The 14,111-nt window shown below is 47.8% G+C and overlaps 1 protein-coding gene across 3 annotated transcripts; it reads right to left on the minus strand.

The window, feature by feature from the left end:
• On the minus strand, positions 1–12,860 carry LOC122381367. Of its 3 annotated transcripts, XM_043365434.1 has the most exons (12): positions 12,655–12,860; positions 11,362–11,442; positions 9,494–9,574; positions 8,386–8,469; positions 7,956–8,078; positions 7,058–7,202; positions 4,929–5,246; positions 4,153–4,379; positions 3,686–3,851; positions 2,858–3,156; positions 1,748–2,037; positions 1–1,226 (listed from the first exon to the last, which is right to left on the minus strand). In XM_043365434.1, the coding sequence occupies exons 2-12, from the start codon at positions 11,440–11,442 to the stop codon at positions 377–379; spliced, it is 2,664 nt and encodes an 887-aa protein (XP_043221369.1). In that variant the 5' UTR covers positions 12,655–12,860; the 3' UTR covers positions 1–376. The 3 variants fall into 3 exon arrangements, with proteins under 3 accessions (XP_043221369.1, XP_043221368.1, XP_043221370.1); XM_043365433.1 differs by lacking the exon at positions 12,655–12,860 and having other exon boundaries at positions 11,362–11,903; XM_043365435.1 differs by lacking the exons at positions 2,858–3,156; positions 4,929–5,246; positions 7,058–7,202; ... (3 more) ...; positions 11,362–11,442; positions 12,655–12,860 and having other exon boundaries at positions 4,153–4,291.
• Positions 12,861–14,111: the final 1,251 nt, after the last annotated feature.

A 14,111-nucleotide genomic window follows, 5' to 3' on the forward strand; every position in this document is an offset into this window, starting at 1 on the left:
GTTGCTGAGATATAAGCCTCGCAAAAGCGTGACCACGGCCGGCCGGCCGGCCGGCCGGCCGCTCATACTCAGAAATTTCCGTTAATCTAAGGAAAGACTACGCTCGCTTCGCTCGCTCCGTAATAATAGTTAAGATTAGGCTATGAGCTCGATGCGGATATGAGCTCGGTGAAGTGTGCAATCGGTTCGTTTCGCCGATTTCACCTAAATCTCATCACTCTTACACTAACAGCATATCACAGCATACAGTCCATTTAAACGAACGAGCGCGGAGAGCTGTCACATGCTTTGGGGTGCGTGCGGTGGGGGTGTTAGCACGTATTACCAGCCCAACCCACTCAAGCCCACTCCCCCCCCCCCCCCCCCTAGGTGCGGGCTAATATGTGTGATCCTGGTGCACCTGGGGTACTCGCTCGCGTCCCGAGTCGCCATGGCTGAGACTCGTGACGAGCTCGCTCGCCGCGGCGCTGTCCGAGTGCACCGCCGAAGGCGCCACCCGAGGTCGCTTGGCCCGCCGCGACCGGAAGCACGGCTGAGGCACTATCCGCGCATTCCACGGTCGGTTCAGCGTGTCTCCGAGTTGTTCGCTGGAGACGTGATCAGCCTGGGGAACGGCAGCAACCAGCTGATTCAACTCGCCGATCTTGACGATGGCCGCGGCGAAGAGTGCCCCGGCGCCCTCCGGCACCGCGGCCAGCCGCGCCGACACCGCCGCCAGTTCGGCCAGTGCGCGCTGTTTGTCGGCAGGACGGCTCGGCGGCGGCGGCGGCGGGGGCTCGTCCACCACTTCCGGCGGAGAATCAGGCCTCTGCGGATCGGGCACGGTCAGCTGGGACGACAGGCCATCCACGAGCAGGCACGCAGCATGAATGTGCTTGCACATCAGCTTGTGGCCCGTCCAGTCCGGACAGCTGCACCGCAGGTGGTGGACGCAGGCCCGGCACTCGTGGCACCGCTGCTGGCAGCCGATCTCCGGGCACTGGCGGTGTTCCTGCTCCACCCGGTAGGAGCGGCTGGAGTCGCCTGCACCGCACCGAACCTCCCACGCCGGCAGGAGGCTGTCCGTCACCGGGGAGACCGCCGCCTGTTGGCTCCGGACGAGTTCGGCGGCGGTGGCGTGGCGTTTGGCGATCTCCTCGCCGTGGAGGCTTCGAGCCTGCCAGAGCTGCCTCCGGGCCATTGTCACCATCTGGTCGTCGGCGAACTTGAGCAGAGCTGCGATGCACCTGTAACAAATGGATTTCAGTTCAACAACGTGCTATCGCGACAGAGGGCCAGATCGTGATAGTGAACAACGTCTCCAGCCATCTATAGCGGCAACGCGATGAGGTAAAATTAACTCGTAACGCATCACATATTATCCAGATATTCGCAATCTATAGCCCAACTAAAAATCTACCCAGTTCAGTTGTAAAATATTCGTTCAAGGACAAAGGCTCCTGAGAATATTTAGGCCTGAGCGACTTTTGAATGCTAAATTGGTATAGAATGGGGCGACAAAGTTGTTATATCCCTTATCGAGAAAAAAAAACTGTTGGACTTGCCATGGAATAACTATTGAGACATGCTCTAATCCCCGAAAATGTCATTAGTTGTCGTTAGTAACGGCTCTTGCTAGTCCATCCATCGTTCACTGGTAACTAAGAAATTGGCAAATATTTTCCATTAGTTTGACACCAGCGTGTCAACTATCAGACATATTACACCTGTTGCTTTCAATTGGCTGCACATACGCTCAATAACTCACTTGTCCACTCTCTTGTTGACGCGTCCCTCCAGGTACTGATATTTCAGGACCCGGTGGAACGCCTCAACGTGCATGTTTGTAGACACGCCCGCCGCGTCCCTCCTGCCCAGCGTCCATTTGGGGACGCACTCCAGCCAGGTGGCGCGGAAGTAGCGGCCGAACTCGCGGGTGTTGGCGTGTGACAGCAGGCTATCCGCCACCGCCTTGGCTGCCGCCACCGCCTTGGCCTCCTCCGCCTCATGCATGATGCCCCACAGGGCATCGTAGGCCTCTTGGCGGGCAACCATGTCCTGCCGGCGAAAATAAACTTAGCAAACCAGCCATGTTAGAGCAATAAGCTCTATCCTGCCTAGTAAAGGGTGGTGCTTGGGCGATGCTAATTCAAACAGGGGCTGAAACGGCAAGGGGGGGGGGGGTCCAACGGACCCCCCCCCCCCCTTTATACGTTCGTAGCTGGAAAAAAACACCAATACGGGCGAGGGTTAAAAATGACCGAAATACTTTCTTCATGTTATGAGCTGATCTTTTGAACGCCGCCTGCGGCATGGCTCTACATGGACCAGGAGCCGAGTTAGAGGGGGGGGGGGGGTAAAAACGTCACTCCCCAAGCACTCCACGGAAAATACCGACCACCAGCGGGTTAAGAATGTTGATATTGCTAGACCCAATCTTGACCTTGAACTTTGCTTACTCTTGCTCATCAATCACTTGGTACGTTTCCCATACGAGTACATTTTAAGAATGTTGACTGAGTTAACTCTGGAGAGCGGTTATTGTGTCAACGCATAATGCTACTTTGCTCATTCTTTACCTTTGACCTGCACTTGACCCTACCCTGATCTTACAACCGAAATTTTAAGAATTTATCAAAAACGTCCCGTTGAGCGTTTTAGTTTGCCACCTTGCGCGTCTCGCTACGCCTGTTGGTTCGGAAGTTATCGGCTGGATTTAACGCCAGACTCAGGCATTTGTGGCGGGTGGCGAAATACCTCACCAACTGCCGGGAAAATGGTAAATCTTGGTATTTGATGACCGGTGAACTGAACATGCAACCTGAAGATGGCCTTACACGTTGGGGTTTATGTCGCGGCAGGCGACAAACGTACTTACGCTGATCATGGGCAGCTTGCCCTTCCACGCTTTCACCACATGCCACGCGCACAAAAGGTGCTGTGTAGCGTGCTGCCCTGTAGTGTTGGTCCACGCGTTGTAATATGCCGGGGCCTTGTCCGACATGAAATACTTTGCCGTGGGAAAAGGCGTGTTGTCGTCGCTGCACGCTCGCATGAGGCCACCTAGAAGGCAGGATATCGCCGTCTCGTCTTCGCGGCTGGAGATAAGCCAGGCAACGGGAATACCGGCGCCGTATTCGTTGAGGACGAGCACCGTGATCAGATGGAAGTCATGTCCTGTGAAAAACATGCGCCCACAAAGCTAGCCACCAATGTACGTGCGAGTACATGATAAATGGGCCCAATCCGAAGCAGACCAAACCAATCAGAGTTCACCACCAGTAGAGACAAAGCAATGAGTATGTCGAGTGCCATGCACCATACCAAGCAAGCCGACAAGCGGCAGATACTGAAGGAAACTGTTCGCCTTAATCGGTCCGAATAAATGGCGGAAACAAACAGTCTCGTAATCGCACGAGTACCATCGTAAGATTCGCTACATACACGCTCTAAATGGATTCCTCTCTGGAAGTTTTTTCCCTCCTAGACCATAGCTCTGCCCATGGCCCATAGCCCCCCTCTCCCTGATAAAAACAAATCATTTCCTGGGTGAACAGTTTCCTTCAGTGTTTACCACCACAGCACAGCAAGCACAGGTCACTTGGTGAATACCTCTGCACCAAAGCCAGCAGTGTCAAATCAGCCCAAACGTATTTCGATCGAAGCCCATTGCAGCAGTACAATAGTGTGTTGTTTGCATCCTCACCACTTGTGCCGTGGGTGCCATCCATACAAACGACGGCACTCCCATGCTGCACAAACTTCTTTAGCTGGTGACTTGTACAAAAGCCAAACACGAAGTCGTCGGCCTGAAGAGACTCAGTGCCGCTCGAACCCTCTTCGTCTGGCAGCTTGAGCGTCAAAAGATGGTGCTGGAACCCATCGATTTACATCAGCCGCCGTGGGGCTATGGTGATCTGATCGGGAATGCAAATAAACTACTGAAACAGTAAATCCGTGCTTCTCAAAGCAGCTGCTCTCAACACACTGGAATGGTACAGTCACACTAGCACTTCGATGAGCAAGTTCCACAAAAAATGTGTTAAAAGGAATAAGGCATTGTGGTTGTGTAACTCAGTCTATATTCTCTTTGTTCCAATCTGACAGTGATCGCTATATATCTATAAGGCTGCCACACAAGGCCGCTAGGCGGGCCTATAAACCTTTTATTACCTGGTCTGAAGATCGGAGCTGCTCCGCGTGCATTCGGACGCTGACCACTTCGTTGGAATGCTTGTTGCTGTCGCCGCCCGCACTGATGCCGATCGATCGGCATATGTTTTGAATGTCCTTCCTTTGGACCCAGAATGCCCGACTTGGGCCGGCGTCGGAGTCGTTGCCGCATCGCTCCCTCATGTTACGCATGACACGTGCCGTGGAAATACCAGCAGCGAGTTGTGCTGAAATTTAGCACAAAACATCGTGTATTACGCATAGCATAATGCACTGATCTCATAAAAAGCACACGCTTGCCGGGAACATATTTTTCACACATTACTGTGTAAGGGTCATGAAAAATGTTGACAATCAAAGTACCAGCAATAAAAAACTTCCTCGGTTAGCGGAGACATGCTATCGGCTTCAGCTCTGTGGACTGCACTTTTTATGACATGATATTTGATTTTACATCGCTACTTTTCACACCATCATACTCAGAATGCAACCTGTTTTTATCATAAACAGGTGCAATAAAAAAACTTTGGGGGGGGGGGGAGTATCCCATCGACCCGTAGGGTACGCTCGACTTCAGCCCCGTTCAGAAAATGTGTTCCTAAGTACATAGAGACTAGAGGTAATGGTTGCAAACGAGTACAACGTTCACAGTCACACAGTTACGCCTGTGGTCTTCTGTTTGTTTTTCATGAATTTATTCCTAATACATAAGAACATGTTCAGCGCACCTTTCACATTATATATGACGCCAGGGAAAACAAGTAGCATTATCATACCTTTCGCAGTGGCGCGGTCACCGGCTGGAATGCGGAGATGCGGCAGGTTAGCAGCGCCCTCACTGTGCCCGTGGTGGTGAGGGTGCAGCACGGCCGTGACGGTACCGTCGTCATGCTGTAGCATTAGCAGGGTGGACGTGCATTTAACGCCCAGCTTGGAGGAACCCTGCGACTTCAGTCGGCGACGGCCAGACCCGGAGGGCGCGTGGACACCAGACCGTGAACACTCGAAGAGGGTCTTTTGCCCGGGACGAGAAGAAACGCGGCGGTAGAAAACACCTCTCCGTCGTTCTTGGTCCATTTTCCAGTTGTCGAACTCTAGAATAAAGAAAGCATAGCTTCGAAAAGCTGGAATAGATACAAGGGCCATATACCTTTGACCTGCAATTCGGGTTTTGCCAAGTTATAATGGAAGGGACGAAAGCCTCGACAACAGAACATGAAATTTGTACCTTTAAATTTTATCACGACTTATAAGACTTATAACGGCGCTGTCCACCCGAGAAATGACGGGATAGCTGTTACATTCCGCTTCGCGCCACATTGCAGATTTATGCGGATGCTTTTAGCTCAGCCCTTGTTTTTTAGTGGGGTCCAATGAACGGCTTTTCTATGACACGTCCTAACTGATAACTTTCATCCATGATAGATACAGGGTGATCAAGAAGGAATGACATAAAGTTAGCCCCCACGAGAGGCGCATAATATTATATAGTTTAATGCATAAACAGCACACCGTTAGAAAGAGAAATGTTGGACATTTGACATAACACAAACGGAATTCAGTTGTGACACTCCGTTTGTCTAAAGGAGGTGCTCGAAGAGTGCCCACCCCTCTACGCGCAGTAGAGCTCGGCCCGGCGCCGGGTGTGCCGTGCCATGCGTCTCAGATGGTTGACGACCATCGTGAGGCCGTAGTCCTTGACGACTAACGACAGCCTTCAGCTCATCAAGGGTCTTGCTCTTGAGTTCTCTCCACGATTTCTTGAGCTGCTTGGGGTCACAAGCTCAAGTACAGGCCGAAAAAAACAGGCCTGCATGATGACCAGGGATACTGGGCCCTTGCCGGTCCTTAAAACGTGCAGAGTTTAAAAATTCTTCAAAAATCAGCTAAACATCCACTTTCACAATGCTTCAGGAAACCTGGGCACGTCTTTCTGGAATGTGTGGACAATTCTGCACAAGAAACTGAACTGGAAACCATATCGCCCGATCCTAACGACCGTCCTCTCCGCTGACAGCATGGTGTGGATGATGGAAGCGTGCATCTTCGGCTCAGTCAAGCGGAAGAATGGCTCAAACGGGTGATATGCATCTACGAGAAGTGGTTTATGCTAAACAGTCACCCTACAGGAAGAATACAGTCTCCCGGTAGCCTAATAATCCACAGGAGCCGATGCATACAAGAAGGCGCTCGGAGCAAAGGTCATGGTCGAGTGGAGATTAAGCGAGACCTCTTCGAGCACCTCCTGTAGACAAAGTGTCACAACTGACCTCCGTGTGTACATATAATGTTAAATGTCCAACACTTCTCTTTCTAACGGTATGCTGTTTGTATGCAAACAGTATGTAAACTTTTCTAACGGTATGCAAACTTTCTAACGGTATGCAAACTTCTCTTGGAGCCTACGGTTAGTAGTGGCTTTCCTATGCGCTACTGTTTTCAGACCCCAATCTAACCGGCAATTGCCTTTCAACATTTAAATTTAAAGTATTTGCTCTGCCTGGAGAGATAATTTTGTGCCATTGAACTAAAAAGGTTAGTCACCTGGCCAACTGGGTTAGCATACCATTTTTGCCTTGCCATTTTTGACTATCATTTTCTCCTTTTCCCCAGGGTTCCGAAATGATAAGGGTGAATCGAAAGCACCTTGAATCTTGATCCAAAAGGTGTCTCCAAAAGTAGTATCCGAGGTCGTTTCCGACTCCGACTCTGAATCAGATCAGATTTAAAAAAAAAATCAACTAAGCGTGGAATCAGATTCCGAGCGAGTTGGAAGCAAAGACGACATGGAATTGTAGCCGATTCTAATAGCAGGGTTTAAAAAAAAAATGTGTTCGGCAGCACATACATAAATATGCATTTGCCCACCTGTGTGGAATAAAAGCCCACTACGAAAAAGACATACCAGCCTTGGAAGACAAAGATACTTCGATCTTCTCCTCAGCTGAGCGGGCGTCGTGCTGTTCAGCCAGATGTTTCCGGAGGTCAGCACGGTTACTGAAGCGCGCTTGGCAGCCTCCTTCAAAATCGTGTGCCCCATAGCAGCATGCCTGCAAGTAATTTCAAAATGTTACCAGGCAGCCCCTGTGCTGAACAAAGCATATCCTATTATCCTAGTACACATACAACATTCATTTCATCCCTGACCTTTATTTCAAGTGATATATGTTGTGAAGCAGCATTCCAAAGGTTCAAAAAAACAAAAAAAAAACGGTTCCGATCGAGAAACGTCATATTGCTAGTTTCAGCTTAAGAGGTCGACTCGGGTGTCATCGGACTCGACATTTCCGATGAAATCGATTGGTTTTGTCTCGAAGCTCTGGCTCAATCATGGCCAATATGGTATGAGGTAAGGTGGCAGCTACCGTGTGCGATCCAAAATGTCGATAAGGCATGTGCCGGAAAGGGTTAAATCAAGTGATCGGCTTTTTTGTTAGGATGAAGCTCCTTCAGCCCAATGGGACCATTGCGGAGCTACGGGATTTTAGGTTTGGGGGTGACAGTGGTCTGGCCATTTGCCACCAGATGGGTGAGCCGCCGCAGCCCAGCTGCCCCAGGAGGGGTGCCCCACGGGCATCCTCCACCCGTGGGGCAACCCCGCAAGAGGCTACCGACGGGCCACGCAGACGGTCACCCCGGGGTCGGGGTATGCTCACTTGGAGCATGCCCCAGTTAGCCCCCTTCCGGTGGCACCAGCCCGGGGCACGAAGGGCGGCGGGAAGGACGAGGACATGACGCCGCCGAGGATTGTACTTTGAGGGACGGATGGTTTTCAATCAACCACGTCATCTTATAATACTTACAAAGTTTTGGGGCGGTAGCTTCTCTGGTTGTTGATCACCCGCAGACACGTGAGCGGACCGCAAGTGCCTGCGCAGAGCCTCAGCTGAGACAGCCACGTGCTGACACCAGTCGCAGGCTAACTTCTGCCAATTGAAAGAAAATTGCAACACATCATGTCAGCTGACGATTTTCACAACCAACACAAAGTTGTATTGCCTGTAACATTACTAGGCCGGAGTATGCCGTTCCACACAGTCACGACCAGTGAGCGTAGCAGGTACCTATGTATCCAAATATGAATAATTGCAATAAGATGTGTGGTCACTATCTGCGTGTAATCCCAATGGGCCAATATGTAATATGTGATCCAAAGCGCGGAATCCCGGAAAAAACGGCTCACAAAGAAAATTGTTGTACGATGGAAGTAAACATGAAAATCAATCTGCATACCGAGTTTCTGTGAGTTGTGGTCAGGTGTTCCCTCAAGTCGGACAAAGCATGTGATGAGAAGGAGCACAGCTGGCACTGGTGCACCTGCAGCATGAAATAATATGCTATCAGTCAGTTCGGACCGAGAGCATTGGTCGGGGGGGGGGGGGGAGGACCCGGCACATCAAGGGATATAATCCTATGCAAGATTATAAATGTTCACTAATGTTATGCATTCACATTGTTCTGTCTGAGTTTATATCAATTTCAAAACTACCTTCACTATCAACATCATTAAATTTTCATTTTATCTAAAGAGACATCAAGAGAACTGTAAAAGGGAAATTAACCATTAACCTTTACCCGATTAGCGCTGGGGTCTCCGACCGAAAACACAGAGCTCAGGGAAGTAGCTGTTACCGGCGTTATCTCCCGACGAACGGGTCGTAGCGAGCAACGCAAGTTGACACAATATGGAGTGAGCACAGTGAGCACATTCTAATGAGCACTTAAAGGAAATAGTTCACTTTCCTGAAATTAGTATTTTGCTATGGATTCATGATTGTTTATGCGCAAAATGATAAGAAAATAACATAAAATCTTTTTGCAAAAAGGATTATTTTCTACATTTTAATATAGGCAGAACTATAATTTATATAAAATAATGTTTGACGCGGAAGCTTATTACGCGTCGACCAATCATATTGCGTAGCTCAAACCTACGCATGCTGCCTTGGCCGTAAGCAGCATGCTGATTGGCTGACAATGACGTGGCTGCATTCCTCTACAAGGCACGCATTCCCCTGTAAGCCACTTTTCGGAACGAGAAATGGAATATCTTCGTCTAGGGTGATCGTTGGGCCATAAAAGCCTCTGATTTGTACTAGTCTCAGCTCAAGGTACAAGACCGCTATTCCAGTTCAAAACCCCATGTTAAAAGTGAAGTATTTCCTTTGAAGGAAATCATACTGCAACATTGATAATATGTATCAATGTTCGCAACTGAGCCGAATAAATGTGCCCTGTGAATGCTGATTTATGGTCATGTATGTGAGCATGTTCATGTTTGAGTGCCCTCACCGTGTGCAGATTCAAATGAATAAACATCTGGATGCCATCTGGATCTTACCATGGGGTGATGTTCTTGAACATGCAGCCTGAGCTGGTATTTGGACTGCAACTTTTGCCCACATCTAGAGCATTGCAGCTTCTGAAAAGTAATAAGCTGTCAGAATTTGAAAGTCAGAAATTGCCGGTCCCGTGGCTCAGTCGGTAGAGCGTCGGACTCCGTGTGGTGAGAGCACACGTCCCGGTTGTAAAAGTCCCGGTTCGAAGCGCGACGGGCGCTCGATGTTTATGAGCCTCCTGACAGGTATGGTTGTTGGAGGCAGGCCGTAGCCAGTCGAAGTCAGTGAGGAGACCAGCCGTGCGCGGCTCTGTGCGTAGGTAGTAGGTACCTACGTTAAACTCTGGTTCGAAATTCTGCCATAAGACATGAATTGCGCGATCGGAGGGTAGAGGGCAGGGTCACTGCAACAAGCTCTGCTTAGCGGGGGCTCTATCCTTGTGAATCCTTCCACTCAAAAGGTTTGTACTAAACTTGTTTTAACCCGCGCACCGACGGGGGTCTGCGCCAACTTCGTACCGACGGGGGGGGGGGGGGCGGATGAACGCCCCCCTGAGATCTCGAGAACGAAGCAAGATAGCGAAAAGCGGTAAACGGCAAGGGATACGCACGGACAAGGGCTATAATTTTTACTAAGGTCATTTTCAGGTCAGGTCAAAGATGACGTCACAGGGGTCAAAAAAGTCAAAATGGGGGCGCTAGGTATGGAGAGTTTTTCTCGAATAACTTTCGAACTAGTCAATATAGGAGCAAACTAAGGGCATCATCGTGATCCTCTCGTCAATCCGCATCGAATGATATATATGTTGACCTCGAAAGGTCAAGGTCAAAGGTTGACCTCAGGTCACGTGACCTCGAGGTCATCATGTATATCATTCGATGCGTCTTGACGAGCTGAACACAATGAGACCATCCGCGCGGCTGTATCTTGTTCCTGTACGGAGTTATTGGCAAAAAAACCACTGGTGACCTTTGATGACGTCACATGACCTCACAGCTGCCCAACAGCAAAACAGACCTCAAGGTAGTGAAGGTTGCTCGTATATGAAGTCATGTATGGTATATGGGGCCATTCCGACCCGTTTTAGTGGTAAAAACAGGGAGTTGATTTTTCCCCCATTGACTTATAATGGGGAGGTCGAGAAATTGACCTGACCTTAGGTCATCGATATTAAAATTCCGAGATAAACAAATTGTAGCTACTAATGACCTTATAACATCCTGCGACTTTCAAAGGCCTCCGACATCTACTGTAGCTCTGGCACGGTGACAAAGTTGCAAAAAAGTAACTTGAGGTTGGGTCGTTCAAAGTGACCTGGTGACCTGACCTTGAAAGTTAGGAGGTTTTAACTTGCACACCATGTGTAAAATTGATGAGAGAATAGTCGTACCAAAGTTAACGGCGCGTAGGTTTTCCCGCTATTCGCGAAAAACCTCAGGGGGGGGGGGCGGATATCCGCCCCCCGTCGGTGCGCGTGTTAAAAAAGAATGTAATAAAATATGGGCCTACCTGTGCATGCATACACATGGACAACAAATGGACACAATAGATGCAGGCAAACAAGCATGCTGGCATACATGCTTGAGCTCCCAAAAACACAGAGAGTGACAGAGAGACAGAGGGAGAGAGAGAGAGAGAGAGAGAGAGAGAGAGAGAGAGAGAGAGAGAGAGAGAGAGAGAGAGAGAGAGAGAGAGAGAGTGAGAGAGAGAGTGAGAGTGAGAGTGAGAGTGAGAGTGAGAGTGAGAGTGAGAGTGAGAGTGAGTCGTGAGAGTGAGAGTGAGAGTGAGGGTGAGGGTGAGGGTGAGGGTGAGGGTGAGGGTGAGGGTGAGGGAGAGAGAGGAGAGAGAGAGAGAAAAAAAACTTGCTTACCTCTGGCGGCAAAGTCTGCTGGGCTTTAGACATCCCATCATGAATGGAGTCAACAAAGTCATCCTCAGAAAGGTCATCCATCTGAAGCATAACAATATTTATATCTGGGTGCCTGCCATGATGTTTGGTAATAGGTATTTAACAATATACGTATAATAGTCATCAATGTTATGTAGAAGCACATGTCACCAGGTAAAAATGTTGACTATATAACCTCTGTTAAGGTCAATGATGTCACATAGAGGCTTTTTTGGGTCATAATAGTTTTTAAATAGATTTTGATTGAAAAGTGATACAGACCTGTGGCTGTGGGCTGTGATTGGTAATGGTGTCATTGTGTTTCTCTCATCGAGACATCAAATGATATGCAGCATAACCCATTTGAGTGGCCTTTTGCCCTTGACCCAAGATAAGCATTTGACCTTGCTTTTACTCAAAAAATTATGTATTCTGGTGTGTCTCATTGAGAGAAACACCATGGTGTTCTGCCTATGCCCTATACCTGTTAGTTCAAAAGTTATTTATTAAAAACAATTGGCATCCATATAAGCTATATTGAACCTCAAATATAATTAGAAGCAAGAACAGTGAAGTTTTATCATGTTTCAGTTTTCATTAGCATAACAAGGGCAGGGGAGGGGGAGGTTGGGGCTAGCATAACTTAAGCATAACAGGGGGAGGGCACTGGCAGGTCAAAGACTGGGCCTTGGACTGGGCCATGTTTCACCGGTGATAGCAGCACGGTACTATTACACGTGTCAAATTGGGTTTCCATGGAAACATAAAAAACCATGGCATCGTCAATCTGTGTGATGTCATCAAATATTGCTACCAACATCTTCACGGCTGTGCGATCAAACAAATGTATCAAACACATTCAACGAGACAGCAACTCTGTTCCAAACGCAGCTATGAAAAAGCTCATGGATTACACGAAACGTCATTAGTGCGACATAATCACATTACGTCAGCTCGTGCAATTTAATAGCAGTGTGCTATCACCGGTGAAACAGGGCCCAGGTCAAAAAAGTGTTGTGTAATTTATGGATGGCCTGGGCCCCTTACCCTAGAAATCAAACTGAACCTCAACCAAACTTATGCATGAACTAGGTGGCAAACTTGACATAAATAAATGCCAGAATATTTAATTTTGGCACTCACAGGGCAGCAAAACAAACTATTGATGATGAAACACTGGTACCCGTTTCATGTTTGTCATATCTCTAGCATACAGATCAAGATAGATTAGATAACACAATTAAAGTACCTCCTGCTGTACGTGTGGCCACCGACCTTTCATCTGCTGCCAATAACCACCTTCTTGTGACCTTCAGCGTCGATCCAAGCACGGTATACAAAAATGATCCAAAATCAAGTCCAATATTGAGTCACGGTGTCTGGATTGAGTTTGCAAAACGCGCCGCTTTTGGGTTCCAGGATGGTTCTAGGCGTATTTCGCTTTGGTCGAGTTGGGCTGCCAAACTTGGCAGTTTCGCAAAAGCGTAGCCCACAATTGCATATTTACGTCTGGACAACGAGTTGCGGGGAAAAGTGCTGATTTGGTTGCAGTTTTAGGAGCCGGTGATTAGGCTGGATTTTTTGGTTACTTTTTCGTTCTGATTCATATATTTCATAGTGTTTGGCTTTTGAATATTTTAGTTCTTTCAGATAAATATTACTTGCCTTACAACTTTTGTAAAAACGTTTCATTTTTTATAAGCCGACCTTCAGAGTCCTAAAAATACATCAGCACTACAATCATTGTAAACAAACAAATGGAGCACCACTTGGCTCTGTTCCAAGGCGCTTTTTAAGTTTATCTGGTGGTTTCCGTACTCTTCTACGTCGTTTTGTTGGATGTTTTGGATCCCTTAAGATTGACTTATATCATATTTCATATGATTTAAGAAGCATGTGACTGAAAACAATCCGAAGTATCCAGGAGGCTGACAGAGGTCCTGACTCCTGAGCAATATCAATATCAAGTTGAACTTGAAGTTATGAAATTTTGGTTGATAAACGCAAATTGATCGGGCTCATATATCAGCAAAAAAAGTAAAATTAAAAGAGCTTATTGGCCGAAAACAAGCTATAATATTGCAGATCTTGGAGCAATACTGAAGAGCACGCTGAGCAGGATCATGCCAGAAAATGTTGACTGATGAGCGCATATTGATGTATTGGTATGAATATTGAATGATAACTTACAACAGCAAGATAAATTAGTGCCAACTTTCAAGTTAAAAATCTAGAATGAATGGACTTTGGCAGCTTTACTATGCTTAGATGCTATGCAGATTGTAATGTGCATCAGGTACTCAGTGTTTGGCAAATGAAACATGCGATCATTCCTGCTACTGCAACTGGAGGAGAAAGCTTGGATCACTAAATCCACTTTATGTTGATTTTGATGTTAATCATTACTGTATTTCTTGAAAAAAGGATTGTTATAAAATTGTCGATGTGACAATCCATGTAACAATGTGATCATATGATGTGTTCATAGTCAATCATGCAGTGGTGGATCCGGGGGGGGGCAAAATGGGCATTTCCCCCCCCAAACGGCATAATTTTAACATCACGCCTATGGACGATGCATGGAAAGAATCTATAAATTGTCATGGTTTGCCCCCCCCCCCCCCCAAAAAAAAACATTGAGCTGGATCCGCCTCTGCATTCATTATAGTGATTCATGATTGTTGGTCCAATATACAATGGCATCTCAATCTCAGCGTTTCTTCCTGTGGATG

Source organism: Amphibalanus amphitrite, unplaced genomic scaffold, assembly GCF_019059575.1.
Source record: "Amphibalanus amphitrite isolate SeventyFive unplaced genomic scaffold, NRLGWU_Aamphi_draft 000119F_arrow, whole genome shotgun sequence".
Lineage (NCBI taxonomy): Eukaryota > Metazoa > Arthropoda > Thecostraca > Balanomorpha > Balanidae > Amphibalanus > Amphibalanus amphitrite.

Bases quoted from the DNA above. Each gene is read 5' to 3' on its own strand.
- LOC122381367 (XM_043365433.1), bottom strand. From the start codon at position 11,451: ATGCTTCAGATGGATGACCTTTCTGAGGATGACTTTGTTGACTCCATT. The intron at 9,575-11,361 runs GTAAGCAAGTTT...ATTACTTTTCAG, and splicing joins AGCAGACTTTGCCGCCAGAG to AAGCTGCAATGCTCTAGATG. The intron at 8,470-9,493 runs GTAAGATCCAGA...TTCATGCTGCAG, and splicing joins TTCAAGAACATCACCCCATG to GTGCACCAGTGCCAGCTGTG.